The sequence below is a fragment of the Cebidichthys violaceus genome, unplaced genomic scaffold (assembly GCF_023349555.1).
Source record: "Cebidichthys violaceus isolate CVI_PGR_0920_01 unplaced genomic scaffold, fCebVio1.0.p SCAF_14, whole genome shotgun sequence".
Lineage (NCBI taxonomy): Eukaryota > Metazoa > Chordata > Actinopteri > Perciformes > Stichaeidae > Cebidichthys > Cebidichthys violaceus.
In genome coordinates, this window is record NW_027176307.1 from 16139160 (window position 1) to 16165084 (window position 25925).

Genomic DNA, 25925 nt, shown 5'->3' on the forward strand with positions numbered 1-25925 from the left:
ATGTGGTTTAATAGACACCAATAGAAACACAGTAAACACAGATCATGTGGTTTAATAGACACCAATAGAAACACAGTAAACACAGATCATGTGGTTTAATAGACACCAATAGAAACACAGTAAACACAGGTCTTTCACTGTGATCATTTATTAATTTAAATCGAATGAAGTAACGGCCGAACGACGGACGCGAGGAGAGCTGTGATTGGCTGAGAGCGCTGCGGAGGCGGGAAGGTTTTTTTGGAGAAGAAGAGCGGTGATTGGTTGAGGTCGGTGACGTCACTCGCATCATCAGCCGGTTAATAAGGCTCCGGTTTGGAAGTTTGAACAGAGAGATGCTGCTGTCGGTGTTGACGGAGCTGAAGTAAAACGGGACAAAGTGGAGAAAGTTTCGCGTGCGAGTCCGTCGCGGGGTCTCTCTTGCCCCAGAACCGCCACCATGGTTCAGCAGACCCAACATGGCGGAGCGAGGATCAACAGGACCGACCCGGAGGAGAGCGAGCTGCTGGCGGCCTCGACGCGCTGCTCCGCTCCGCTGAAGAAGCCGGACTGGTGTAAAACTGCTACGGGTCACATCAAGAGACCCATGAACGCCTTCATGGTGTGGTCCAAGATCGAGAGGAGGAAGATCATGGAGCAGTCACCCGACATGCACAACGCGGAGATCTCCAAGCGGCTCGGGAAGCGCTGGAAGACGCTGAGAGACACCGAGAAGATCCCGTTCATCCGGGAGGCGGAGCGGCTCCGACTCAAGCACATGGCCGACTATCCGGACTACAAGTACCGGCCCAAGAAGAAGCCCAAGACGGACGGCTGCTGTGCGTTTCCTCCGGGGAAACCGTCCAGTCAATCCCCGGAGAAGACGTCCGTTAGAACCGGTAACAAAAGCCACGCTGCGGCCGCGAAGAAGCTCTCCAAGTGTAAGAGCAGCAGGCCGAGCACCGGCAGCTCCAAGGCCGGCAAGCTGCTCGTTAAACGGGAGTTCACCGACGACGAGGAGGAGGAGGAGGACTCCGAGGAGGAGGAGCGGGAGTTTAAAGCCGAGGAGGAGGATCAGCCCATCGGCTACTGTTTCTCCCAGACGCCGCCCGGCTCGAGTCCGAGCTCCGGTCGGCTCTTCTACAGCTTCAAGAACATCACCCGGCAGAGGAGCAGCACCTCCTCATACCCGGCCTCCTTATCACCGGCCTCCTCGTCCCGGTCCTCGTCCTCGGAGGACCTGGACGACCTCCCCGCGGAGGAGAGTCTGCTGGCCGGCTTCTTCCACCACCACGCCTCCTCCTGCTCCTCCTCCTCGGAGCCGTGGAGCTCGTCGTCCTGCTCGGCCAACCTGAGCCTGTCCCTGGTGGACAAAGACCTGGACTCGTGCAGCAGCAGCCTCGGGTCCCACTTCGACTTCCCGGACTACTGCACCCCGGAGCTCAGCGAGATGATCGCGGGAAGCTGGCTGGAGGCCAACTTCTCGGACCTGGTGTTCACGTACTGACCAGGGACCGGGTCTGGGTCTGGAGCTCCAGAGCCAGTCAGGGACCGGGTCTGATGCGTGGGGGGGGGGGGGTCTGGACTTGAGGAGACCCGGTACCTGGACTCACTGTGGTCCTTCTGCAAACAAATGAATGAAATCACCTCTACAGGGTTTTATGGATTTAGTTTTCTGTTGCTCGGGTCTGAACCAGAACCAGAACTATGCATTCTAATGAACTCTACTATCAGGACACTCCTCTTTATTTACCCCCCCTGGACCCGGACCAGGACTACCGCTGCAGGACTCTTTACGTGACTCCTTTGAGTCCCTCTTTATTTCACATGTCGGGTTGCCAGGTCTGAGGAAGAACCCCCTAACCCAGCAGCCCTTTGTTTTATATTTACAGAACCGAACAGACCTCATCTTTGTACTGTCCAGTATGTTAGTACATCAAAGGATCCAACTGTGCTTCTTCTTCTTCTTCTTCTTCTTATCCTCCTTCTTCTTCTCATCCTCCTTCTTCTTCTCATCCTCCTTCTTCTACTCATCCTTCTTCTTCTACTCATCCTTCTTCTTCTCCTTCTTCTTCTCCTCCTTCTTTTCGTCGTGACTGACGATGACGTCATGATTTGTGACTTGAGAGCATGCGAGGGTTCGAGTCCCAGCCTGCCTTGCTTCACCGCCTCACTGTTGTTTTAAAGGAGTGTACAGACAGGAAGTAGTTGGACCAGGACCAGAGTTGTGTGTTCATATTGTGAGTTTGTTTTTCCTGACGTTGACACACGTCTGTTTATTTGTTGCTCATTATTTTTGTGCAATATGAATAAATGAATGAAAGAGTGACCGTGTGAACTGATCCTTAAAGGGCCGGTACGGCGCAGCCTCCACCAATCACAGACTGGCGTTTTAAACGCGTCCGTTCCGGAGCTTTCACCCGCGACACGGGGTCCTCCTCGAAGATCATTTCACTGTATACTTCAAACCAGAGTACTACGTGTGTAGAAGTACATCCATACTTTCATCTGACCGTAGGATCCTACGACGTGCTGAAGAAGCTCATGTGAGGCGACTGAAAGCTGCTGGTCTGTGTCAGCGGTCTGAACCGTCTCTATTCTGGAGCTCTCGGTCTCGTTGCATGGTCTTCCTCCGACCCCGGTTTGCTCAAAAGTTGTTTTCAAAGTTCAGTTTAATTAAACGAGAGAAGATTAATATTCAAACAATGAAATATAATAAAGTCACAGCTCCCCCTCACTGTGACATCACCAGTGATGTCACAGTGAGTCTGAACTTCCTGTTTAAAATCACTAACTGTAAACGTTGAATCATATTTTCCAACGAGAAGGAGACTGGGAGGCGGGGCTAAGGGAAGCGCTACTGAGCATGCTCAGTGGGACCAGTGATGACGAGGAAGTGGTGCAGTGCATGCTGGTACATGTAGGCCTGTCTGTGTCACTACAGCGTCATAGATTTATGAAGACTACGGCCAAATCCCAGTGTCCCCCCTGAACCCTGAACCCTCAGGGACCCACTGTAGAGACTGAGGACTTCAAATGGTGACATATCACGTTACCATGACGACAACAAATAAGATGTGTACTTGTGAGTATTTATTTCATACTTTGTACTCTGATTTGAACGTCTTCTCATAAGATGAGGTCATCTCATCTTTTACTCATTTATGTTAAAACATCTTCGATGACAAAATGAAATATTTGATGAATAAATGTGTGATTTCATGTTTAAATGTTTAATAAGACCGGCTGAACGCACTGAGCCGTCCACCGGTTACCTGGTTAACGTCACGTTGCAATGACTTGTGGGTAATTCCCTCAGGCTAAGTCTGCATCCTATGCTGACTTGAGGAAAGGATTCATGAAGGACTCAACATGAGGAAAGACTCAAACACTCGATGAGGTGACAGACAGAACTGAACCCTCAGACTTCACAGGAGCCTCAAAGTCCACGAGTCCGTGAGGGAGACGTTTACATTACCCACAATGCAACGCTGAGTCTCCAGGGGTCAGGAGGTCACTGGGGCAACGAATGAGAGCTCAGTCTGTTTTCAACTGCTGAGGAGGAGGAGGAGGAGAGGTGAGAGGAGAGGAGAGGAGAGGAGGAGGGGAGGGAGGAGAGAGGAGAGGAGGAGGAGGAGAGAAGGACAGGATAGGAGGAGGAGGAGGAGGAGGAGGAGGAGGAGGTCACTGACTGGTGGGTCAGCTCAGCGTGAATTCTCCCCTCAGCTTGTATGTCAGGAGTCCTCCTTCAGTCTCGTGTGAGGATGAAGAGATTTATAATGATGTGATTCTGTGTTTGTGGCACTAGATGGAGCCGTTCATTAAGAAATCCTACTGAAGAGTGTGTGTGTGTGTGTACACACACTGATATGTTAACCTATGTGAGGCACATGTAATCCCAGTCTCACACCAAAGCTTCTTCTTAGTGTTCATCCTGATGTCGTAGAAGTTTTCACAGTAACTTCTCTTAAATATGAACGTTTCACTCATGAGAGCAACGACGACTCGCCAAAGTTTAATGAGACACGACAAACGTTTGTAAACGCTACAGCCTATCGGACACCGACCGGTTAATGTTAGCTAATGCTAAGCTACGCAAGCCGAACGGCCACCACCTAAACGGACCCTGAAGTCTGCCTCCGAGATCGACGGAGACCCCGCTGTTGATCTCGGCCCCCATGACCCGGCAGGAGTTCTCACGCCTCACATTAGACCTCAGAGAGGCTGGAGCACGACGTCTGAGAAGCAAAGACAAGGAGCGGCGTTCCAGCAGAAAACACCACCTCAGTGTACAAGATCAACTGAAACAATACAAGTACAACTGGCACCACGAGTAGCTCCGCCCACCAACTGTAAACCAAAGGCAGCACCATGTCTGTCTGCTGACACACACCTACACACACACACACCTACAGACACACACACACACCTACACACACACACACACACCTACACAGACACACACACACACCTACACACACACACACACCTACACAGACACACACCTACACACACACACACCTACACACACACAGACACACACACACACACACACACACACACACACACACACCTACACACACACACACACACACACACACACACAGACACACACACACACACACACAGACACACACACCTACACACACACACACACACACACCTACACACACACGCACACACCTACACATACAGACACGCACACACACACACACACACACACACACACACACACACACACACACACACACCTACACAGACACACAGACACACACCTACACACACACCTACACACAGACACACCTACACACACGCACACACAAACCTACACACACACACACACACACACACACGTCTCGTTACAGGACCGTGACAATATTAAAATACATATTGTTGTGTTTTTAAATAAACATCTTATCTCTTTATTAGCAGAACTCCACATGCAGGTAGACTCCCTCCATGTTCCATTATTCCCCTTCATTCCCCTGGGTCCTAAGTCCCTCCAGGTACAGCGTATCACCCTCTATGTACCAACGTACATTTATAACTAATACCACACAGTACACGGTACTCAGCATGTAATATGTGTCTGACCAAAATACCAGAAAAAGCAAATGAGTCATTTAAATGATTTTTGTAGAGTTTTTAAAGTGTTTTGTTTGTAATATGTATAATAAGCATCATTTAGTTATCACTACTGAGAATTTAACAAACATAAAAACATGACGTAGAGAGGTTTGTAGTTTTCAAGGTGTGTATTTAGATTGTTTCCAGAGTTCAGGTGGTCCTGTTCACACGGTGAGTAAACTGCTGCTGTAGCTTTAAGAGCGGACTTCTTTGGGTTAGTTAGTCTCTGGTTAGTCATTCCCTGGTTAGTCAGTCTCTGGTTAGTCATTCCCTGGTTAATCAGTCTCTGGTTAGTTAGTCTCTGGTTAGTCAGTCTCTGGTTGGTTATTCTCTGGTTAGTCAGTCTATGGTTAGTTAGTCTCTGTTAAGTCATTCCCTGGTTAGTCAGTCTCTGGTTAGCTAGTCTCTGGTTAGTCAGTCTATGGTTAGTTAGTCTCTGTTTAGTCATTCCCTGGTTAGTCAGTCTCTGGTTAGTTAGTCTCTGGTTAGTCATTCCCTGGTTAGTCAGTCTCTGGTTAGTTAGTCTCTGGTTAGCCATTTCCTGGTTAGTTAGTCTCTGGTTAGTCATTTCCTGGTTAGTCTCTGGTTAGTCAGTCTCTGGTTAGTTAATCTCTGGTTAGTTAGTCTCTGGTTAGTCATTCCCTGGTTAGTCAGTCTCTGGTTAGTCTCTGGTTAGTCAGTCTCTGGTTAGTTAGTCTCTGTTTTAACCGGATCAATAAAAGAGTCAAAGAATCAACGATCAACTGACAGATTTTATTTCTTTGAGTTCACCACAGATTCACTGATGAAGATGATGAAGAGCACTGAGGAAACATCAACATGCTCCACAGAACAGATCTCAGGTCTGTTTATATTCTGCATTAATTTAAAGTTATTAACATTAATTCACTTATTGATCCGTTATTTATTGTTAAATATTTATTAAATTAATTTACTTTGTATTTAAATCTTCACTAAATATATATATATATATATATATATATATATATATATATTATTCTGTTCACTGAAATAAGATCAGACGACTATTTCATTTTAAAATCGTCTTCCTGTTGATCCAAGCTTCAGAATAAAAGCCTCTGATTTTATTCTTTTGGCTCTCAGTTAAAATAAAAAAGTCTAGAATATCAACATTCTAAATATTATTAAATGTATTAGTTAAAAACATGAGATTCATAATGAACATTAATATTCACTCAGAATAAGAAAACATCTCAAACTATAATTATTATTATCAATATCATTAAATAATATTCATATTAATTAATATTAACAGTAATTAATACTATTAATATTAACAGTATTAATTACTGTTAATATTAATATTGTACTATAAATCTGAAGAAATAAACCCGTTTATTGTTTCTGTAAAATCTCTTCATCTTCTGTCGAGTTTTAAGTTTCACTTCTTTAGCTTCGTTTCACCAGAGTTCATCTGGACGGATCACAACAACAACAACAACAACAACAACAACATGCAGAGCTCCTCCTGAGACCAGCTGAACTACTAAACTACCGTCCACCAGCAGACGCTCCTCCTCCTCCTCCTCCTCCTCCTCCTCCTCCTCCTCCTCCTCCTCCTCCTCACAAACATTTAAACGTTGTTTTAACGACTCGTTTGTATCTATTATAATATCTGTTATATGGATTTATTCTTTTTACCAGATTAGACACACGTGATAGACAGACACTGTTTGGAGCTTAAACGCAACAGAACTGTAACGCTAGCCGTTAGCTAGCCGTTAGCTAGCCATACGCTAGCCGTTAGCTCCTTTATAAGCAGCACTGCTCCGTGCTGCCGGCATGATGGGAATGAACTATAATATAAAGGTCTACGAGTTTAGTTGATTTTTCCACATGTTGTATGAGCGATTAGCTTAGCAATTAGCTACTAGTACTAAGTACTAGTATTCATACCGGTGTCGTGTCTCTTTAAAGGTACTAGTAGTCATACCGGTGTCGTGTCTCTTTAAAGGTACTAGTATTCATACCGGTGCTATTTTTAAACGAGTCGTGATTTAACTTTAAACGTCCTGATTGGTTCAGAGGGTGGAGAGGCTCCTGGTGGACCCTCAGTGCTCTCTGATCACGGGTCACGATGAGGTCACTATGATGTCACGATGAGGTCACTATGATGTCACAGGATGCTCTCCCGCTCCTCGCCGAAGGCGACGGTGTCGGAGGACACGGTGCAGATCTCTGGCGGGTCTCCGGGTTTCAGGCCCCTCTTGAGGTGAACCACTCGGACGTTCTCGTTGTTGGGACCCGGCCTGGTGGAGGTGGAGGTGGAGGAGGAGGAGGAGCTCGGGGAGAGGATGACATCACTGGAGGAGGAGGTGGGGTTAAAGGAGGAGGTGGTGGTGGAGGTGGAGACCTCTGCGGGTGGGCGGGGCCTGTTTCCCTGCTGGGCGTTGGTGGTGTTGTTGTTGAGCGTGACGTTGCTCGGCGTGCGGTTCAGGTTGAAGGACCTGGAGGAGGTCCAGCTCTCCTCTGGGCTGCTGCACTGGTCCTCGGAGCAGATGGACATGCGGGCGACAGCCGGGTCCTGGAGGCCGCTGAGGCTGCTGGGAAGTCCTCTCTTCCTGTCGTCGTCCAGCTCGATGAGGTCGGCCCTCTCCAGCTGAGACAGGTCGGCCTCCTCGTCCTGCAGTGAGTGGTTGGGCGAGCTCTCGTTGGACCGCACGCCGGAGTCCGACGAGTCCTTCTTGTCCAACATGGCGTCCGACAGGTAGTCCTTCGCCTTCAGCGCCAGCGAGCCGCCGGGAGGCTTTGGGTCGACCGCCTTCTTTCCATCTTTCAGCAGCAGAGGAGCGTTGTCGGACTCCTCCGACTCCTCGTCGTCGTCGCTGGTCAGCTTCTGGTAGCGCGGTCCGCCGCCGGCCTTCGTCTTCAGGTCGCCCTGGAAGAGCCCCGCCCCTTTCTCGGCCGAGGTCTTGCGGGTCATGGAGGACTTGCAGGACCCGTGGTCCCCCTTCTCGTCCTCCTCCGTGATGGGGTCCAGGGCATCGCCGTTGGAGGTGAAGTCGGCGTTGTCTGCCGCCGGTTTACCGCCGCCGCTCCTCTTGTTGAAGGACTTGCGTCCGTCCTGCTCGCCGCCGCCATCTTTGCTCTTGTCCTCCGTTGATGATGTCATGAACTGACCCGGCTGCGGTTGGATGGGCCTCTCGCCGGCGCCGCCCATTTCCACCTGAGCCATCTGGGCGATGTACTCCTGGTAGGCGTCGCGGTACTCGTCCTGCTGCCGGTCCGTCAGCCGGGAGATGTCGTTGGAGGACTCCTGGGAGTTCAGACTGGTCATGCTGGCGGTGCGGTGAGCGCCCCCCTGAGGACAGACACCACAGAAGAAGAGCTCTATTGTTGGGACTGAAGGAGACGTGATGTCTGCATGAGACAGTGTTCCTCTGGTGGGAGGAGCCTCAGGGATTACTTATTAAAATAAGTAAATATAACAAGATGAAATAAAATGAGAAAATAAAAAAATTATAAAATGTTTTTATTAAAATTTTAAAATTAATAATATAAGATGAAATAGTATAAGATAAAATAAAATAAAATACAATAAAATAAAATAAAATATAAATTAAAATGTAATTTGTTTTGTTAAAATACAAAATGTAATAATATAAGATAACATAATAAATAAATAAAATAAAAAATGTATAAAATGTTTTTATGATATAAGGTAATAAAATAAAAATGTAAAAATCAATAATGAGGTGAAATAGTATAAGATAAAAAATGAATGAATGAATAAAAATGAAACATATTAAATATAAGATAGCATAGGATCAGATGACAGTGAGCAGCATGGTACTGAATGTTGACATCTACCATCCACTGCGTGGCCCCCTGTCTCTGGGCCTCGTCCAGTCCCACAGTGCTCAGCTCCTCAAAGCTCAGGTTGAAGCTGTACATCGGAGACGCGTCCGCTCCTCCGTGGGACGGAGCCGACGCTCGCCGCCCCGCCTCGGTGGGACGGCCCACCGCGCTGCCTTGCTCGCTGGCAGCTTCCTCGTGCAGCACCTGACTCTCTATGTGACGCAAGTCCAGCACCTGCAGGAGACAGGTGACACCACACCTGGACAGTCTCTCACTGAACTCTCAATATTTACATCTGTTACAATATTACACAGCTAACAGCTGGTTAGCATGTAGGCTAACAGGCTAACATGTGACGATGACTCACCGTGGCTCTGAACAGCTGCCAGTCTCCAAAGTTCATGCTCATCTCCTTCTTCAGCTCGTCGATGTTGCACTGAGACAGAACTCTTCCGTTGACGTTGGCCTGGAAACCAGAACAAACACCTTTTAGTGTCACGTGACCGCTCCTGCTCCTCCTCCCTGATGACCACGCGGGCCGAGGCCCCGCCCCCTCACCTTCCTGATGGTGGCGCCGTACTGTCCCGTCATGCTCTGGTCGATGCCGTCGATCAGCCGCACGCGCTCACAGACGGCCTCCGTCGTCATGGAGCTGAGGAGGACGGACGAGGAGGACGGACCCTGAACGCAACACACACGCAGGTTCGATTCCCGGGACACAAACACACAGGAAGTGCCATTTCTATGAGGACATTAGTGATGTTATTACCAGGTAATAAACCAGACAATGAAGCGTATTATTGGTATTAAATCATTGAAACACTAATAACTTTATGTTTAATAACTATTTTATTTAGTAAATGTAGTAAAACGTGTTTCTGTTTCTCAAAGGAACGCTTTGTTTATAAAACCAGCTACTCTACTGAGGCTACAGGCTAGTCCAGGCAAGGTGCATGCTGGGAGTTGTGGTGGGCAGAGGGAGTTAATCTGATCAGGCAGGGAAGGAAGGAAGGAAGGAAGGAAGGAAGGAAGGAAGGAAGGAGTTAGGGAGAGTTCAATACCTGCTTCCTTTTCAAAGATGAAACCTTATACTGCAGACAGACAGACAGACAGACAGACAGGTGAGGAATGAAACATCTGGAAAAAGATGAAAATGACTTCTGACTGATTTCACTTTCAGATCATCAGAAGAAGAAAGGAATCAACCCGTCGATTTAAAGAACAGGTTTTTTAACGTCCCTGAATGCTACGCAGCCCCACAAACCACAGAAGAAGAAACGAGAGGGTGGAGCCCGCCGTCGTCAACAGTAGTAGAAGAAGAAGAACAAAAAGCAGGTGATGCTGGGAAGGTTTTTAAAATAACAGGAAATAAGTCATGCGTCATAATCAAAATAAATAAACAAGACGTTTAATGACAGTAATCATTAAAGTGATTAAAAGTATTTTATATCTTTAGTTTTAATCTGGTGTCAATGGGCTTCTATCAATTAATAACAATAATTATACAATAATTAATTATTAGTCTTTGGAATAAATAAATAAATAAACCAGCCTTTGTTAGATTCTATTTAATTCTGTTATTTTAAAATAGAACAGCTGAATGTTTCTCATTCATCTCTTTAATGAACTTGATTAATTGATTCCAGTTTGTCTGAACGAGGCGCCGTCGGTCCTCCGTACTCGGTGTCGTACTCACGGCTGGGACGTCCCGGCTGAAGGAGTGTTTGGGTGGAGCACGTGGGTGGAGGTGTGATGGGTAGGTGGAGGCCATGAGGGGGCGAGGCAGCTGGTAAAGGTGATGGGGGAAATATGGCTGAGGGGGGGGGGCAGAAAATCAAAATGATTGGACCTCAAACAACAAGAAGGAAGCAAATAAAAACAAATGATAGAAACAGAAATGATCGAAGGTGAACCAGGTGAACAGGAAGCTGTGACATCACAGCTTTACCTTCCACTCAACCAATCAGGTGAGGAGACCCTGTGAGTGACATGAGCAGGTGTGGGCGAGCCTGGACTCACCCTGTTGTAGAAGGGGTGCTGCGGTCCGGCCATGCCGCTGTAGTAGCTGCTGGGGGGGGTCGGGGAGGCCACGCCCCCTCCCCCCCCCACTGGAGGAGGGTTAAAGGGGCCGATGAAGGAGGCGGAGGGAGAACACGACACCTGGCTGTACATGGAGGAGGGGCGGGGCTGGGCCTCCTGCAGGGGGACGGGGGGGTATGGGACCACGCCCACATTCATCTGGTCACGGGCAGCACGAACATCTGGATCAGGGAGAGAGAACATCTGGATCAGAGAGAACATCTGGATCAGAGAGAGAGAACATCTGGATCAGAGAGAATATCTGGATCAGAGAGAACATCTGGATCAGAGAAAACATCTGGATCAGAGAGAACATCTGGATCAGAGAGAGAGAGAACATCTGGATCAGAGAGAATATCTGGATCAGAGAGAACATCTGGATCAGAGAGAACATCTGGATCATAGAAAACATCTGGACATACCTGCTATGATCTCCCTCAGTTTGGGGTCCAGGTTAACGGTGCAGGGCAGGAAGGTCCGGATGTCTCTGGATGTGAGGACGGGGGTCCGTGAGGACAAGAAGACTTCGAAGCTACGAGCGTCTCCATCGATCTCCAGCAGAGGCTCCACGTCTTTGGTGGTGGGGATGTTCCTACACACTCTGAGAGGAGGAGAAGAAGAAGACACTCCTCTGTACTACTGACAGGGGACCACGTCTCTCTGTGGGACTCGTCCAATCAGAGGCACTCACTCTCACTCTCTCACACACACACACTCACTCACTCTCACTCTCTCTCTCACACACACACACTCACTCACTCTCACACTCACTCTCACTCTCTCACACTCTCACTCACTCTCACACACACACACACACACACACACACACACACTCTCTCTCTCTCTCTCTCTCTCTCTCTCTCTCTCTCTCTCTCTCTCTCTCTCTCTCTCTCTCTCTCTCTCTCTCTCTCTCACACACACACACACACACACACACACACACACACACACACTCACACTCACTCACACACAGTCACACACACACCGCCTCACACAGGTTCCCTCTGACCTCTCATAGATGGTCTTGAGCGTGGCCTGGTCTGGGACTCCGTCGGTCTCCTCCAGGTACAGGATGAGCCAGGACGTCCTGTAGGGCCACTGCTCCGTCAGGTTGATCCAGGACGCCAGGCGGTCCCAGTTGAAGCCGATCTGATTGGCTCTGAGCAGGCGTCCCGTGACGGACACGATGTTGAGCAGCCTCCTCATGGTCTGAGGGCTGATGTCACTGAACCAGTCCTCCGTCACCATCAGCTTCGTCAGGTCGAAGGACATCTGACGGGTCACCGAGCGCTGCACCTGTCTCCTCCGGTACGTGTCCTGAACACACGGTCACATGACCACATCAGGTGATCTGAAGTACTACACAACTACTGTAGTAGTTTCACATACGAATATGAACGTGAGGAAACACACACACACACACTCACACACACACACACACACACACACACACACACACACACACACACACACACACACACACACACACTCACCCTGCGGTTCAACGTCGTCTTGCTGCCAAACTTGGTTAATTCTCCCAAACTGTGCTGAGACAGTTTCCTGTCTAACTCCTCATGCCAACCTGTAGACAGAGAGACAGAGACAGAGACGGAGAGAGAGACAGAGAGAGAGACAAAGAGAGACAGAGAGAGAGAGAGAGACAGAGACGAAGAGAGAGACAGAGAGAGAGAGAGACAAAGAGAGAGAGAGAGAGAGACAGAGAGAGAGAGAGACAAAGAGAGAGAGAGAGAGAGACAGAGAGAGAGAGAGACAAGAGAGAGAGAGAGAGAGAGAGAGAGAGAGAGAGAGAGAGAGAGAGAGAGAGAGAGAGAGACAGAGTGTTATAGGTGTCTCTACTGTGACATCATCTGTTCTTCATGACATCAGATCTGAGTGATGCCCCCCCCCCCCCCCCCCCCCCCGTCTCCCCGGGTACCGTCTGTGTCCCCGTTGCTAGGTGCCATGCTGCACATCTTCCTGGCGGAGGACAGTCCTCTGCTGTTCAGGAAGACGGGCAGGTGGACGATGTTCCTCATGTAGTCGTGACCGTTGATGTTGGAGTCTCTCAGCACGCTGCTCAGGTTCTGGTTGATGGCCTTGATGATGATGTGAGGGTCGCTGGCAAAGATGGAGATGAAGGGGCCTTTAGAGAACAGGACCCGGACCTGAGGGGGACCAGCAGAGACCACGTTAGACCAGAGACCACGTCAGACCATCTACTGGATCGGTCTATCCTCCAGGAAGTAGTCACGTCCTCACACAACCTCCACATGCTGCTGGTAGAGGATCCTAAAACTAAGCTCATGATGGAGGAGGAGGAGGAGGAGGAGGAGGAGGAGGAGGAGGAAGAAGAGGTAGAGGAGGAGGAAGTAGAGGTAGAGGAGGAGGAGGAAGAAGAGGTAGAGGAGGAGGAAGTAGAGGTAGAGGAGGAGGAGGAAGAAGAGGAGGAGGAGGTAGAAGAGGTAGAGGAAGAGGTAGAGGAGGAGGAGGAAGAAGAGGTAGAGGAGGAGGAGGTAGAGAAGGAAGAAGAGGTAGAGGAGGAGGAAGAAGAGGTAGAGGAGGAGGAGGTAGAGAAGGAAGAAGAGGTAGAGGAGGAGGAAGAAGAGGTAGAGGAGGAGGAGGAGGAGGAGGAGGAAGAAGAGGTAGAGGAAGAGGTAGAGGAGGAGGAGGAAGAAGAGGTAGAGGAGGAGGAGGTAGAGAAGGAAGAAGAGGTAGAGGAGGAGGAAGAAGAGGTAGAGGAGGAGGAGGAGGAGGAGGAGTCTCACCGTGTCCAGCATCTGTAGCACTTTGTCTTGTTCACATGAGTCCAGTCCGTCGATGACCACAGTCAGTCTGGTCTGATGCTGAGTGAAGCTGTCGATGGTCTTCGCCATCCTCGCCATCAGCTCCACCTCAGTCTTCAGCACCTGCAGGACGACGCCACACGTCACGTCACAGTACACACACACACACACACACACACACACACACACACACACACACACACACACACACACACACACACACACACACACACACACACGCGTGTGTGTGTGTGTGTGTGTGTGTGTGTGTGTGTGTGTGTACATATATGTGTGTGTGTCAGAGATGTGAGGCCTCACCTTCATGAAGCCCTCACTCTTCAGCTTGTGCATCCTGTTGGCGGCTCCGTGGAGCCTCTTCCTCTGAGAGTTCAGCACCGAGTCCGTCACCCTCCACCAGGTCCGGCAGTTGAGCAGCAGAGCCAGACCCACCACGCCGCCCACGGCGATCAGCACGGCGTTCACCGTGCGGTTCTCCCCGTCCACCTTGAACACGGACAGCAGAGCCACGCCGCTCAGCAGGCAGACCAGAACCACAGCGAAGAGGATGAACGACGGGACGCAGCACGTCTTCTTCCACTTCCTGTTTCCTGAGGAGACGAGAGGAGGAGAGGTGAAGTAGAGGGGGGGTGAGAGTGTGTGTGTGTGTGTGTGTGTGTGTGTGTGTGTGTGTGTGTGTACCCTGCGTCTCCTCCGTCTTGAACACTCTGAACAGACGAGTAGCCATGAAGCCAAACTCTCTCTCGCAGGCGTCAGACAGCGTAGCGATCATCTCGGCCATCGACGTCTCTCCACCGACGCTCGACAGCCGGTTGTAGTCTGTGAACAGGAACCTGAGGGGACATGTGACGACATCATCGTGACATCACTTCCTCCGATGATGTCGTCAACACCAACACGACCGGTCAACGGTCCGTACCATGTGTTATCTTCTGGGGACATTACGTTTGAATCAACTTTATTTATACAGTTCATTAAACTCTTTCCCCCCTGAGGGTGTCTTCTCAGGCGCTGACAGGGGAGCGGTGTTACCTGACAGGCAGAGCTCTGGTACTCTGCTCCGGCAGCTCCGGTGGGTTCACAAACATCAGCCTCAGCAGCAGCTCCAGATACCCGATATGACGGGCAAGACGGGTGCTGAGCAGCCACGCCCAGTTCCAGCTCTCGCCCTCCCGACGCCCGCCGAAGTACACCACCACTGAAGAAGAAAGCCTGTATTAATGCACCACCACTAAAGAAAGCCCGTATCAATGCACCACCACTGAAGAAGAAAGCCCGTATTAATGCACCACCACTGAAGAAGAAAGCCTGTATTAATGCACCACCACTGAAGAAGAAAGCCTGTATTAATGCACCACCACTGAAGAAGAAAGCCTGTATTAATGCACCACCACTGAAGAAGAAAGCCTGTATTAATGCACCACCACTGAAGAAGAAAGCCTGTATTAATGCACCACCACTGAAGAAGAAAGCCTGTATTAATGCACCACCACTGAAGAAGAAAACCTGTATTAATGCACCACCACTGAAGAAGAAAACCTGTATTAATGCACCACCACTGAAGAAGAAAACCTGTATTAATGCACCACCACTGAAGAAGAAAGCCTGTATTAATGCACCACCACTGAAGAAGAAAACCTGTATTAATGGACCACCACTGAAGAAGAAAACCTGTATTAATGCACCACCACTGAAGAAGAAAACCTGTATTAATGCACCACCACTGAGACGGAGTGCAGCAGGACTATCCGTGTCCTCACCGAAGAAGACGTAGAGCAGAGCCAGCAGGCTCAGGGAGACGGCCATGGAGAGTTTGGGGTCGACGGTGAAGCCGAGGACGACGGCGACGGAGCCGCAGAGCAGCAGAGACAGAACCACCACGAGCCAGGAGAACTGGAACAACGGCTCTATCTGCTGACCGGCAAACGTCTTCATCTCATCTGAGGAGGAAGAGGAGGAACATTAACACGCATCTATACTCTGTGTGTGCGTGCGTGCGTGCGTGTGTGTGTGCGTGTGCATGCGTGTGTGTGTGAGGACTCACCCTCCAGCTTCTTCAGCAGGAAGGACTTGCCGCTGCCCCACTGGGCGTACAGACCCACACAGATGGGGGGCTGCATGGTGGGCTCACTCAGGATGTCGGCCAGAGCAGAGCTGTACAGATCATAACCCAACATGTCTCCATCTGTCTCTGTGGGGGACAGGTGACCTGCAGGGGGGGACAGGTGTGTTATACACACACACACACACACACACACACACACACACACACACACACACACACACACACACACATGTTGACGTGTGTGTGTGTGTGTGTGTGTGTGTGTGTGTGTGTGTGTGTGTGTGTGTGTGTGTTTCTTTCTATAATGAGGGAGAAGCGTACGCGCTCCAAAGATCTGCGTGAGGATGCTCTTCTGGTGGCTGCAGTCGATGTTGTAGGGCGTCTCTCCGCCCTTGTTGGGTCGGTACAGCAGGCGGCCATCTTTGGGGTTCCTGAGGAGGAGCTCGGCCAGACGGCGGCTCCGCCCACGGATGGCGATGTGGAGGGGCGTGTCTCCTTTCTGAAGAACAGGAAGCACAGAGGTAAAACTGTGGATCACTACCAACAGGAAGACGTTTATTTTGAAGCGCACTCTTCGTAGCTGTGTGTGGTATTAGAGGCTCTCTGTTGGTTGAGTCTTGATAGTTCTCACCTTATCGACGGCCGACACTTTGGCTCCTTTATCCAGCAGCAGCTCCACGATCTCAATGTTCCTCATCTTAGTGGCTTTGATCAGAGGAGTCTCTCCGTCCTGAGACAGGGGACAGGAGACAGGACACAGGAGACAGGAGACACAACGGTCACAACGTCGGCCTCCAAACACGAAGGAGTTCCTGAGTGATGGTAATATTGCAGCAGCTTCGGGGAACACCGTAGCCCCACGGGGTGCTGCTAGCTTCTCTAAAGGTTCTTAATGATACGACTGAGTTGTCTCATGTGACACAGATGTGTCGACACTTCCAGATGTGGTCCTCAATCAGACCGATCATCAGCTGATCAGAAGCTTTGTGAGGTTTGTGACAGTCTGCAGAGATCTCAGAGATCTCACCCACTGTTGATCCTTTATGAGTGTTGAGCTGTGTGTGTGTGTGTGTGTGTGTGTGTGTGTGTGTGTGTGTGTGTGTGTGTGTGTGTGTGTGTGTGTCTCACCTTGGTGCAGGTCTCTGTGTCTGGGTTACACTGCAGGATGTCTCTCACCATGGAGGCGTTTCCTTTCTCCACAGCCCAGTACAGAGCCGTCTTATTCTCCTGGAGACATCAGAGAAAGACATCAGAGTGAGACGTCAGAGAGAGACATCAGAGTGAGACGTCAGAGAGAGACATCAGAGTGAGACATCAGAGTGAGACATCAGAGAGACGTCAGAGTGAGACGTCAGAGTGAGACATCAGAGAGAGACATCAGAGTGAGACATCAGAGAGAGACGTCAGAGTGAGACGTCAGAGTGAGACATCAGAGAGAGACGTCAGAGTGAGACATCAGAGAGAGACGTCAGAGTGAGACGTCAGAGTGAGACATCAGAGAGAGACGTCAGAGTGAGACATCAGAGAGACGTCAGAGTGAGACGTCAGAGTGAGACGTCAGAGTGACACATCAGAGAGACGTCAGAGTGAGACGTCTGAGAGAGACATCCGAGTGAGACATCCGAGTGAGACGTCAGAGTGAGACATCAGAGTGAGACATCAGAGAGAGACGACAGAGTGAGACATCAGAGAGAGACATCAGAGAGAGAGACGTCAGAGTGAGACATCAGAGAGAGACGCCAGAGAGAGACATCAGAGAGACATCAGAGAGAGAGACGTCAGAGTGAGACATCAGAGTGAGACATCAGAGAGATACGACAGAGTGAGACGACAGAGTGAGACGTCAGAGAGACGTCAGAATGAGACGTCAGAGTGAGACGTCAGAGAGAGACGTCAGAGTGAGACGACAGAGTGAGATGTCAGAGTGAGACGTCAGAGAGACGTCAGAGTGAGAGACATCAGAGTGAGACATCAGAGAGAGACGTCAGAGAGAGACGACAGAGTGAGACGTCAGCAGCTCACTCATTATATTCATTATCATGATGATGGTCTCACCTGTCCTCTGATGTCGATGTCGGCATATTTGTGCAGCAGAGCTCTGACGATCTCCACATGACCCCCCCTCACTGCTCCGATCAGCACCGTGTCCCCACTCTGTAGTGTAGACACACACACACACACACACACACACACACACACACACACACACACACACACACACACACACACACACACACAGTGATGAGTAAAAACAGACCCACAGAATGAACACAAACACCGTGGTGCGTTCAGGGTCACCAGAGTGTACGCGGTCTCACCCGGTCCGGGATGTTGACGTAGGTCCCTGCGTCCAGCAGGTCCTGGACTATCTCAGTGTAGCCCTCCTTGGCAGCGATCATCAGCGCCGTGTTCCCGTCTTTGTCCGTCATGTTGACGTTAGGGTTCCTCTTCAGCAGCTCCTTCACCACCTCAGTGTAGCCGCCCTTCACCGCCACGATGAGGGCCGTCATGGAGTTCTGAGGGGAACCGTAGTACTATATTATATGTATACATATATTTATTTATAGACCTTGACACATGAATCTATACACAGTATTCCTCCAGCAGCGGTAGTACACAGTATTACACAGTACTACACAGTAGTACAAAGTAGTACACAGTACTCCTTGTCTTACCGCTCCCTCCTGGTCAACGTCCGCTCCGTTCTCCAGAAGATGCATCACACAGTCAAAGTGTCCTTTCCTGGACGCCCAGATCAGAGGAGTGGTCCCATACTGTCTCACACACACACACACACACACACACACACACACACACACACACACACACACACAGAGAGAGAGAAAGGGAACGTATTGATTGTCTATTATCTATCAAGTATTGTTGTTGTTGTTGTTGTTGTTGTCGTCCTCACCTTGTCTGAACAGTTGACTTTGGCTCCTTCACGCAGAAGAACTTTGACGATGTCAGCGTGTCCTCGACCTGCTGACCAGATGATCGGATACACACTGTACTGCTGTGAGACAGAGAGACAGAGAGAGACAGACAGAGACAGAGAGAGAGAGAGAGAGAGAGAGAGAGACAGACAGAGAGACAGAGAGAGAGAGACACACACAGAGAGTGAGAGCGAGAGAGACAGAGAGAGACAGAGACAGAGAGAGAGACACAGAGAGAGACAGAGACAGAGAGACAGAGAGAGAGAGACACAGAGAGTGAGACACACAGAGAGAGACAGAGACAGAGAGAGACAGAGAGAGACAGAGAGAGAGAGAGAGAGAGAGAGACAGTTAATGACTGATTATCTGTGATATCAATGTTCTTTCTATCTTTCTAAGAGTGTAGATGAAGCATTTGTTCATTAAATTTAACTCATGTAGCATCAGGCTAGTTAGCTAGCTAGCATGTTACCTGTCCTGTAGTGTAGTGTGTTACCTGTAGTGTAGTGTGTTACCTGTAGTGTAGTGTGTTACCTGTAGTGTAGTGTAGTGTAGTGTGTTACCTGTAGTGTAGTGTGTTACCTGTAGTGTAGTGTAGTGTGTTACCTGTAGTGTAGTGTGTTACCTGTAGTGTAGTGTGTTACCTGTAGTGTAGTGTAGTGTGTTACCTGTAGTGTAGTGTGTTACCTGTAGTGTAGTGTGTTACCTGTAGTGTAGTGTAGTGTATTACCTGTAGTGTAGTGTGTTACCTGTAGTGTAGTGTAGTGTAGTGTGTTACCTGTAGTGTAGTGTAGTGTAGTGTGTTACCTGTAGTGTAGTGTAGTGTGTTACCTGTAGTGTAGTGTGTTACCTGTAGTGTAGTGTGTTACCTGTAGTGTAGTGTAGTGTGTTACCTGTAGTGTAGTGTGTTACCTGTAGTGTAGTGTAGTGTAGTGTGTTACCTGTCCTGTAGTGTTCGGGTTCGCTCCGTTCTCCAGCAGCAGCTCGGTCACCTCCACACGGCCTTTATAAGAGGCCCAGGTCAGAGCCGTCCAGCCGCCCTGAAACAGAACCACACAGTAGGTCATTGATGTGTTCATCTATTGATTATTATTATTATTCTCTACCTCAGTGAGCTGAGTAAATAGAATGTACTTGACTTGAAGGAGGACATTAAGGAGAGAAAGTAAACACGAGAAACTAAGAAAGAAAACATTTCATTGTCCCTAAACACTGAATATGTGTGTTTCCTGTTGTGGACTACATGTCCCATGAGTCTTAGCGGCGCCGCCCCACCATGTCTCTGTGCTCGATGTAGGCGCTGTTCTCCAGCAGCTCCTTCACCACCTCAACGTGTCCTTCTTTAGCTGCTGAGATCAAAGCAGACCAGCAGTCCTGAGGAGAGAGAGGAGGAGCTATCAGGAGGAGGAGGAGGAGACAACGAAGGAGGTTATCATGAGGAGGAGACAGAGGAGGAGGTTATCATGAGGAAGAGGAGACAGAGGAGGAGGTGATCATGAGGAGGAGGAGAGGACAGAAGAGGAGGTTATCATGAGGAGGAGGAGGAGACAGAAGAGGAGGTTATCATGAGGAGGAAGAGTTATCATGAGGAGGAGGAGGTTATCATGAGGAGGAGGAGGAGGAGACAGAGGAGGAGGAGGAGGAAACAGAAGAGGAGGAGGAGGAGGAGGAGGAGGAGACAGAAGAGGAGGTTATCATGAGGAGGAGGAGCTATCATGAGGAGGAGGAGGTTATCATGAGGAAGAGGAGGAGGAGACAGAGGAGGAGGTTATCATGAGGAGGAGGAGTCATCATGAGGAGGAGGAGGTTATCATGAGGAAGAGGAGGAGGAGACAGAGGAGGAGGTTATCATGAGGAGGAGGAGTTATCATGAGGAGGAGGAGGAGGTTATCATGAAGAGGAGGAGGAGGAGACAGAGGAGGAAGTTATCATGAGGAGGAGGAGTTATCATGAGGAGGAGGAGGAGACAGAAGAGGAGGAGGAGGAGACAGAAGAAGAGGTTATCATGAGGAGGAGGAAGTTATCATGAGGAGGAGACAGAGGAGGAGCTACCATGAGGAGGAGGAGGAGGAGACAGAGAAGGTTATCATGAGGAGGAGTTATCATGAGGAGGGGGAGGAGACAGAGGAGGAGGTTATCATGAGGAGGAGGAGTTATCATGAGGAGGAGGTTATCATGAGGAGGAGGAGGAGGAGACAGAGGAGGAGGTTATCATGAGGAGGAGGTTATCATGAAGAGGAGGAGGAGACAGAGGAGGAAGTTATCATGAGGAGGAGGAGTTATCATGAGGAGGAGGAGGTTATCATGAAGAGGAGGAGGAGACAAAGGACGAAGTTATCATGAGGAGGAGGTTATCATGAGGAGGAGGAGGAGGAGACAGAGGAGGAGGTTATCATGAGGAGGAGGAGACAGAGGAGGAAGTTATCATGAGAAGGAGGAGTTATCATGAGGAGGAGGAGACAGAGGAGGAAGTTATGAGAAGGAGGAGTTATCATGAGGAGGAGGTTATCATGAGGAGGAGGAGACAGAGGAGGAAGTTATCATGAGGAGGAGGAGGAGACAGAGAAGGAGGTTATCATGAGGAGGAGTTATCATGAGGAGGAGGAGGAGACAGAGGAGGAGGTTATCATGAGGAGGAGGAGGACACAGAGGAGGAGGTTATCATGAGGAGGAGGAGGACACAGAGGAGGAGGTTATCATGAGGAGGAGGAGTTATCATGAGGCGGAGACAGAGGAGGAGTTATCATGAGGAGGAGGAGGAGACAGAGGAGGAAGTTATCATGAGGAGGAGGAGGAGACAGAGGAGGAGGTTATCATGAGGAGGAGTTATGAGGAGGAGGAGGAGACAGAGGAGGAAGTTATCATGAGGAGGAGGAGGAGACAGAGGAGGAGGTTATCATGAGGAGGAGGAGTTATCATGAGGAGGAGACAGAGGAGGCGTTATCATGAGGAGGAGGAGACAGAGGAGGAGTTATCATGAGGAGGAGGAGTTATCATGAGGAGGAGGAGGAGACAGAGGAGGAGGTTATCATGAGGAGGAGGAGGACACAGAGGAGGAGTTATCATGAGGAGACAGAGGAGGCGTTATCATGAGGAGGAGGAGACAGAGGAGGAGTTATCATGAGGAGGAGGAGTTATCATGAGGAGGAGGAGGAGACAGAGGAGGAGGTTATCATGAGGAGGAGGAGGACACAGAGGAGGAGGTTATCATGAGGAGGAGGAGGACACAGAGGAGGAGGTTATCATGAGGAGTTATCATGAGGCGGAGACAGAGGAGGAGTTATCATGAGGAGGAGGAGGAGACAGAGGAGGAAGTTATCATGAGGAGGAGGAGGAGACAGAGAAGGAGGTTATCATGAGGAGGAGGAGTTATCATGAGGAGGAGGAGGAGACAGAGGAGGAGGTTATCATGAGGAGGAGGAGGACACAGAGGAGGAGGTTATCATGAGGAGGAGGAGGACACAGAGGAGGAGGTTATCATGAGGAGTTATCATGAGGCGGAGACAGAGGAGGAGTTATCATGAGGAGGAGGAGGAGACAGAGGAGGAAGTTATCATGAGGAGGAGACAGAGGAGGAGGTTATCATGAGGAGGAGGAGTTATCATGAGGAGACAGAGGAGGCGTTATCATGAGGAGGAGGAGACAGAGGAGGAGTTATCATGAGGAGGAGGAGGAGGAGGAGACAGAGGAGGAAGTTATCATGAGGAGGAGGAGGAGACAAAGGAGGAGGTTATCATGAGGAGGAGGAGGAGACAGAGGAGGATGTTATCATGAGGAGGAGGAGGAGACAGAGGAGGAGGTTATCATGAGGAGGAGGAGGAGGACACAGAGGAGGAGGTTATCATGAGGAGGAGGAGTTATCATGAGGCGGAGACAGAGGAGGAGTTATCATGAGGAGGAGGAGGAGACAGAGGAGGAAGTTATCATGAGGAGGAGACAGAGGAGGAGGTTATCATGAGGAGGAGGAGTTATCATGAGGAGGAGACAGAGGAGGCGTTATCATGAGGAGGAGGAGACAGAGGAGGAGTTATCATGAGGAGGAGGAGGAGGAGGAGGAGGAGACAGAGGAGGAAGTTATCATGAGGAGGAGGAGGAGACAAAGGAGGAGGTTATCATGAGGAGGAGGAGGAGACAGAGGAGGATGTTATCATGAGGAGGAGGAGGAGACAGAGGAGGAGGTTATCATGAGGAGGAGGAGGGAGAGGAAGAGGAGGTGATGATCTCCTCACCACATCGTCCAGGTTCACATTAGCTCCTCTCCTGATCAGCTCCTGGATGATCTCCAGACTCCCCTGTTCTGCTGCCAGCATGAGAGGAGTCTGACCGTTCTGAGTACAACAGAGTACAACAGAGTATAAGTACACACAGTACACGCGTATACTCGTGGTACCCGGCGACCCGAGTGTGAGGGTACGTACGTCGCTGCGTCCGTCCACCTCCTTGAAGCGGTCCAGGTGAGTCCTCAGAGCGCTCAGGTTCTCCTCCTCCACGTAGCTGAACAGGTTCTGAATCGCCAGAGTGGTCATCTTAATGGAGGTGGTGGTATCCATGGTTACCATCTCTCACTGCTGCCCCTAGTGACGGGACAGAGTGTGACACCCAGGGTCAAAGGTCACATATATACACACACACACACACACACACACATATATATGTACATACACACAGACACACACACACACACACTGATGAAAACACTTCAATGAACTCAGCCACTGACGTTGGTTCACTGTTGCCGTGGAAACAGTCTCCTAGCACAGCCATCTTGTTTTACAGGTGTAACAGAGATTACTGAGACCAGTTTATATCGTGTCTCCTCTTTAGAACAGGATGTACATTCAGTACAGTACTCTCTCTTATAATATATCAATATATAAATATATCAATATATAAATATACAGTATATTTATTTAATCTATTTCATTTATGTATTTTACTTTGTGCTCCTTGATATTTATGTTTTCTTGTGGAAACGTAATATTTAAATATATTAATGTAGAGTTATAATTTATACTATATATATATATATATATATATATATATATATATATATATATATATATATATATATATATATATAATATATTCATCTTAATCAACATCTAAATCTAAAGAATATCAAAACAATAAATACATAAAAATACATAAATACATATACATAAACATGTAAATAAATGGTTACACCGATATTTAAAAATTAATAAATACATTTAAAAATGATTACAGGACAATAATCCTGATATTATAGTAATGACTTAAATATGACATCAAAGACAAACTCCTCCTTCTTCTTCTCTGTTTTTATCTCTAACTGAAAAGAATAAACACATTACATTAAAGTACATGTATGTTCTTAGTTAATCCTATTCATATTGTATATTTATATATATATATATATATATATATTTATATATATATATTTATATATATATATATTTATCTCCATAATAAGACTCTATTGTCTTTGATAAATTCACATACAGAATTAGCATTAGCATTATTAGCATTATTATTAGCATACTTATTGTTATTAGCATTAGCCTGTGTGTCTGATTGAGGCCACGCCCTGTTTTCCATAAACATGAATCCACATATACGTACACAAACAGTGTGGTATTAGTACACATCAGTACTGCATATATGTTGGTAATAACTGTGTTATAACACTGCAGTAACCTGAATAACCTTCATGCTGATTTACCGAAGACACGAACAATGAGACATCCAACCAGAACCACTAATGACGTCATCATCTATACATTCATCTCTGTGTTGATCCACAATAATCAAACATATCGAACATGTAACGTTCCTCTCGTTTCATGGTCCTGATCGATTCAGCGACAAGTGTCAATCAAATATGGATCGATGACATCAGAGAAGATGCTGCCGGTTAGAAACGAGAGAAGAAGAAGAAACAGAACCGTGTTTTACCTGAAGAACTGAATCAGAATGTTCGGGTCCAGTGGTCCGGGTTCGGGTTCAGGTTCGGGTCTCGGTTCCGGTCGTCGGTTCTCGGGTTTGTCCTCTCGGCCTGTGTTCACTCTCCATCCAGAACAACAGCAGCCATCTTTGATCAGAACAAACAACCAACCACAGCCCGCCGCGGAGTCAAGAGCGCGAAAACGAGAGCGGCACTTCCGCTGGCTGCTGTCAGAATAAAAGCAAATGCGGCGACCACTCCAGAGCTAGCAGTAGCGACTAAAACATCCGACCAGCTTTATTATGAAGGACGGAAGCTGCGAATGACTCCATAAATAAATAAATGCTCCATTTGAATGTACTAAAATAATATTAAAAAAATAAATGTAGGCATGAATTGATTTTTATTTGCTTTTTTATTAATTCACCTTTTAATACATTTCCCCTATTTATTTACTTTCTTATTTAAATTTCCCTTTTATTGATTCATGTTTGTATTTTTAATGCATTCATGTATTCTTTTAGTTCATGTATTTATTTAATGTATGCATTATTTCCTTCTTATTCTTTGGACTAAGATGTTTTCAGGTGTGACGTGTTCTTCAGTAAAACATAATTAAAGATCACGTTTGCTACATTTAATGACATGCATATACAGATATATTTATCCAGTTAAATATTCATATTCTTTATTTGTTTTGTTTTATTTTATCGTCCAACCAATAAGAAGACCGTTTACATTATTTTGTTTTACAGCAGGTTTTTTTGGACAATTTAAAATGTTAATTTAAAAATATATATATTTATGACAATATACACAAATAAATCTTTTTTTTCCCAGAAATAGTTTCAGCACATAACTCTGTCATCACACATCAATCATCTTGTCACTATATTTTTTATCTTATTTTGAGAAATGTCAGATTATCTAGTGATGAATTTCCCACCTCAGTTTCATATTTAGTTAATTATTGAAAAAGAGAAAAGAGAAGATAGTTAAGATGTTGACAGTTCATTGTTTAACAGAAACAAGTTGTTTTCTTCATCGATCAGCTGATCAGTTACTCTCCTTTACTCTCCTCTAGTCTCCTTTACTCTCCTTTAGTCTCTCTTCAGGGCTTTAAAATGAAATCATTTGGATATGTATTTGTTAAATCGTTTGGTTTTAATGGTTCTTTTTACATTCTTTAACCAGCT

At 47.9% G+C, this 25925-nt stretch overlaps 2 protein-coding genes across 7 annotated transcripts; one reads left to right on the forward strand and one right to left on the reverse strand.

Moving 5' to 3' along the window:
• Positions 1-313: 313 nt before the first annotated feature.
• On the forward strand, positions 314-2296 carry sox11b (SRY-box transcription factor 11b). Its single transcript, XM_068709157.1, has one exon. It carries the CDS (start codon positions 440-442, stop codon positions 1484-1486), a length of 1047 nt encoding a protein of 348 aa, XP_068565258.1. The 5' UTR covers positions 314-439; the 3' UTR covers positions 1487-2296.
• A 3549-nt stretch (positions 2297-5845) lies between these two features.
• On the reverse strand, positions 5846-24890 carry kidins220b (kinase D-interacting substrate 220b). Of its 6 annotated transcripts, XM_068709158.1 has the most exons (29): positions 24741-24890; positions 23225-23380; positions 23036-23134; positions 20082-20180; positions 19748-19846; positions 18785-18886; positions 18546-18644; positions 18189-18386; positions 17926-18024; positions 16999-17097; positions 16502-16600; positions 16192-16369; positions 15850-16014; positions 15566-15745; positions 14838-15003; positions 14487-14638; positions 14106-14395; positions 13770-13910; positions 12941-13169; positions 12498-12586; positions 12014-12321; positions 11427-11605; positions 10945-11186; positions 10622-10738; positions 9987-10016; positions 9484-9606; positions 9293-9391; positions 8938-9159; positions 5846-8428 (listed from the first exon to the last, which is right to left on the reverse strand). In XM_068709158.1, exons 2-29 carry the CDS (start codon positions 23363-23365, stop codon positions 7244-7246), a joined length of 5229 nt encoding a protein of 1742 aa, XP_068565259.1. In that variant the 5' UTR covers positions 23366-23380; positions 24741-24890; the 3' UTR covers positions 5846-7243. The 6 variants fall into 6 exon arrangements, 3 of the variants coding, with proteins under 3 accessions (XP_068565259.1, XP_068565260.1, XP_068565261.1); XM_068709159.1 differs by lacking the exon at positions 9987-10016; XM_068709160.1 differs by lacking the exons at positions 9987-10016; positions 10622-10738.
• Between the last annotated feature and the right edge of the window lie 1035 nt (positions 24891-25925).

What these genes read in the sequence shown, in the direction of transcription:
- sox11b (XM_068709157.1), top strand. Translation starts at nt 440, where the DNA reads ATGGTTCAGCAGACCCAACATGGCGGAGCGAGGATCAACAGGACCGAC.
- kidins220b (XM_068709158.1), bottom strand. Translation starts at nt 23,365, where the DNA reads ATGGTAACCATGGATACCACCACCTCCATTAAGATGACCACTCTGGCG. An exon ending in CAAGACGGAGGAGACGCAGG is followed by an intron (nt 14,396 to 14,486) that starts GTACACACACAC and finishes TCGTCTCCTCAG; the next exon opens with GAAACAGGAAGTGGAAGAAG. An exon ending in AGACGACGTTGAACCGCAGG is followed by an intron (nt 12,322 to 12,497) that starts GTGAGTGTGTGT and finishes CCGTGTGTTCAG; the next exon opens with GACACGTACCGGAGGAGACA.